The following is a 3,617-nucleotide window of genomic DNA, read 5'->3' as shown; positions in this document are numbered from 1 at the left end:
GTCTGTGCATATCCCACAAAGATTGCCCCAGTCAAGACCTTCAGATTCAAAGAATTCTGTAAGTTTCTGCATTACATCTTCACCTTTAGTAGATTGTTCAAGAGGCTCACAAAACAAGAATTCCTCCTTCAGATCCTCATCATGAACATACCTTACAAAAGCCAGGAGTTGTGAGCAGGACTGGACGTCAGTGGACTCATCGAGTTGAATACTGAATAATCCAGCTCTTTTGATTTCCTGTATCACCTGCTCTCTGATGTCATCAGATATTTGGGAGATTCGGCGTTGCACTGTATTATTTGAGAGTGAAATAGCATTCAGCTTTTCAGCACTTTTCTCACCCAAAACAAGCTTTACCATTGTTTTGGCACATGGCAAAATTAATTCCTCCCCAATTGTGTGAGGCTTCTTTTTCTTTGCTATTTCAAGGGCTACAAGAAATGATGCCTCCACTACGGCAGCATTTTGTTGATGAAAGGAACCACTGGCATCAAGTCGCTGTCTCTTCATGTTCAATTCTTGTCGACTAAAGAAGGAACGATCTTTGCCAACATGTTGAGGATGCTTGGTTTCCAGATGTAATCTAAGCTTACTGGGCCTTAGTGATTCAGCTGTGAGTATTTTGTGACAAATCACACACTGAGGCTTCACTACACCTTTATCAGTGATGCTTGTAAATCCAAAATCCAGGTAGTTGTCATCATAGTTGCGTTTCTTATTAGAAGCCATCACTGTACCTGCAATGCACAAACAAAAAACTGCTATTTCTAACACCGCAAACATATGTCATCACCCATGATTAGAATAATAAAATGATAAATATGAGGTAGAAAGGAAGTTAGATTTAACGTTACAAAAAAGTTATAGAATGTGCATAAATACAGCAGATATTATTTACCTTCTTAATATACTTCATGATGCAGGGCTTACTTACCATTAAAGTGGTATTGATGTTGGCTTAAGTTCATATAATACTGAAGTATTCACAGGTGGGAGGAAACTGATTATATGGGGAGGCACACACGGTGATCAATGTTGTAACTGTGAATGTCTGGTTAACTGAATAATATGAACATCCTTGCTGATACGTAAGATTCAAGATCAGGTTATCATACAGAATACACAGCTTAGGAAGCCTTAGATTAGAATTATGTTGAGTTAAAATTATCTTGCTTCCCTAATACATCCCCATGTCTTGTTTTATGTCAAGAACACAGAATCAGATAAAAAGAAAAAAAGGGACGTATTACCCATGTGTCTGGCAGCAAGGCATTGCACAAACCTGTACTGAACCTGTAAGTTCCCTCCACTGGCTACCTACCCGCTAAACTCCTTTGGTTTTATTTATGCATAGCCTCACATTATGGCCCCCTACATTCTGCTATATGGCCCCCCAGGGGGCCATGGCCCCCAGTTTGGGAACCACTGAATTCTAGGGCAACAGCAAGTGAGGGGGGACCAGAGTACAGGATGTCATGCCAAGACTTGCTGAGCAGGAGGAGGAGGTCTGATGACGAGCGACGTCTCCTGAACCCGTGCTGACGAGGAGACAATAGATGGTTCTCCTCCAGGCGGCGCGTCAGTTGCTCAGCAATAATCTGCTCCAGGATCTTGCTAACAACCGACAGGAGCGAGATTGGGCGGTAGTAGGTTGGGTCTGTCTTGTCCTTTTTCTTGAATACCGGTGTGACACGAGCCTCTTTCCACAGGGTCGGCCAGGCCCCTGCGCTTAGGCACTGTCTGAAGATACATGTGAGGGGTGCGACAGCTCCCCTGCACAATGCTTCAGCAGGAAAGGGCTGATGTCATTCGGGCCTGGGGCTTTCCTGGTGTTGGTGTCTCGGAGGTGCTTGGCCACTGTGCCCTCCGTGATCTCCAGGTTTTCCAGGACAAAGTTACCCAGACGGGGGAGGAGGGGGGGCTGCCTGTCTGGCTCCTCGACAGTCATCTTGCTGCTGAAGTGGGTTGCCAGAAGGTCAGCTTTATCCTGGTTCTTTACTGCCAGGCCCCCTGCAGGCGTCTTGAGAGGCGGGATCCTGTCCTGCGTGACGGTGCCTTGCCTCTCCTTCACCAAGGACCACCACTGCTTGGGGTCAACTTGGTTGGACGCCAGCTTCCTCCTGAGGCTGTTCTCCCACCTTTTCCTGGCCCACGCTGCTGTCCTTGTCATAGCCTTGCATGCAGCGCGGTGCAAAGCCTTGTTACGCTGGGAGGGACGGCGCTTGTATTGCCTCCAGGCTCTGTACTTATCCTCTGCAGTCAGTCGGCACCTATAGCCGAACCACGGCTGGTCGCGTGGGTCGGCTTTGTATGCCCTGTGAGGGACATGCTGCCTCTGGGCTTGGAGGAGAGTGGCAGAGAAGGCTGACACATTGTGGTCAACGTCACCACTGAGTGTGGCGTCCCAGTCGGTGTCTGCTAATGCCCGCTTCATGGCTTGCCAGTCTGCCCGCTGCCATAGCCAGATGACGCGTTGCCTTGCTTCCTCACGCGAGGGGTTGAGGCCGAGTTCAGTCAGCACCACGTTATGGTCGGAGCTGCCGATTCTGTCCAGAGGGCGGCAGTGCACTGAGTCCCCGGGCAAGTCGGTCAAGACTGGGTCCAACGAGCCCCCATGCACGTGAGTGGGAAAGGTGACGTGGTTTGTCAGCCCGTAGACCACTGTTAGCTCAGTGAAGGCCCTGCTCACCATATGCTGGTTCATATCACTCACAATGGCTGTGCTCTGGCAGTCGTAGGTGGCCAAGATGGTGTCCAGCTGGTCGGTGAGGAAGGTGAGGGGCTCGCTGCCTTGCCACTGAGAGCGATACAGGGCGACGAGAAGAACGGTGCTCATGTCTGTGACGAGGAGGCAGAAGAACATGGCCTCCATGTGCTCGACAACAGGGACAGAGAGTGGCTGTAGCTGCAGGGCCTCCCGGTAACACACAGCCACACCTCCGCCCTGTTTGTCCTTCCGATCGCGTCGCTCCCAGTGGCAGTAGCCAGGAATCCTGTCACACGATGTCACACTCATCGTTCAGAAACGTTTCGACTGCCACCACCACATCAGCTCGGTACCTGAGGACGGCGTGTGTGAGCTCGCCAACATTGGTTCTGAAGCCTCGTACATTTGCTGACAGGATTCTAAGGCTGTTCTGCGTCATGGCCGGTTAGTTGTTGTTGGCTGTTCCGGGGATCTGCCCGAGGTGTGGATGTTGTGTTTGAGGGGGGGTAGGTGGTGGGTTGAGTTGGAGTCTCTCCGTCGGCAGGGTTCTGAGGAAGCGCTCCTGTCTCTCCTCGGCTACACGGGTGTAGCAGGTGTCAGCGGTGTGGCCTCGTCGCAGACAGAATACTCTCTCTCTCTCTCTCTCTCTCTCTCTCTCTCTCTCTCTCTCTCTCTCTCTCTCTCTCTCTCTCTCTCTCTCTCTCTCTCTCTCTCTCTCTCTCTCTCTCTCTCCCACACCCACCCACACCCACACCCACCCACACCCACACATACACGGAGGAGAAAGAGTAGGCGCGGTGGCAGCAGAGGTACACGCAGAGTGGGACCATAATGCCCCCTTGGGTGGTAGTGGCCCCGAGGCTGACCCGCAGGAGAGGCGTCGTATCGGCTCGTCCAAGGGTTATGGGCG

At 51.1% G+C, this 3,617-nt stretch overlaps 1 protein-coding gene across 1 annotated transcript; it reads right to left on the bottom strand.

Annotated features, from left to right (window-relative positions):
• Positions 1–1,729: 1,729 nt before the first annotated feature.
• Positions 1,730–3,016, bottom strand: LOC126991903 (uncharacterized). The gene has a single exon (XM_050850554.1). It carries the CDS (start codon positions 3,014–3,016, stop codon positions 1,730–1,732), a length of 1,287 nt encoding a protein of 428 aa, XP_050706511.1.
• Between the last annotated feature and the right edge of the window lie 601 nt (positions 3,017–3,617).

Source organism: Eriocheir sinensis, unplaced genomic scaffold (genome assembly GCF_024679095.1).
Source record: "Eriocheir sinensis breed Jianghai 21 unplaced genomic scaffold, ASM2467909v1 Scaffold36, whole genome shotgun sequence".
Lineage (NCBI taxonomy): Eukaryota > Metazoa > Arthropoda > Malacostraca > Decapoda > Varunidae > Eriocheir > Eriocheir sinensis.
The sequence above is the reverse complement of the archived record's forward strand: the minus strand, read 5'-3'. Positions and strand labels throughout refer to the sequence as shown.

Excerpts from the sequence above, each read along its gene's own strand:
- LOC126991903 (XM_050850554.1), bottom strand. The coding sequence starts at position 3,016 with ATGAGTGTGACATCGTGTGACAGGATTCCTGGCTACTGCCACTGGGAG.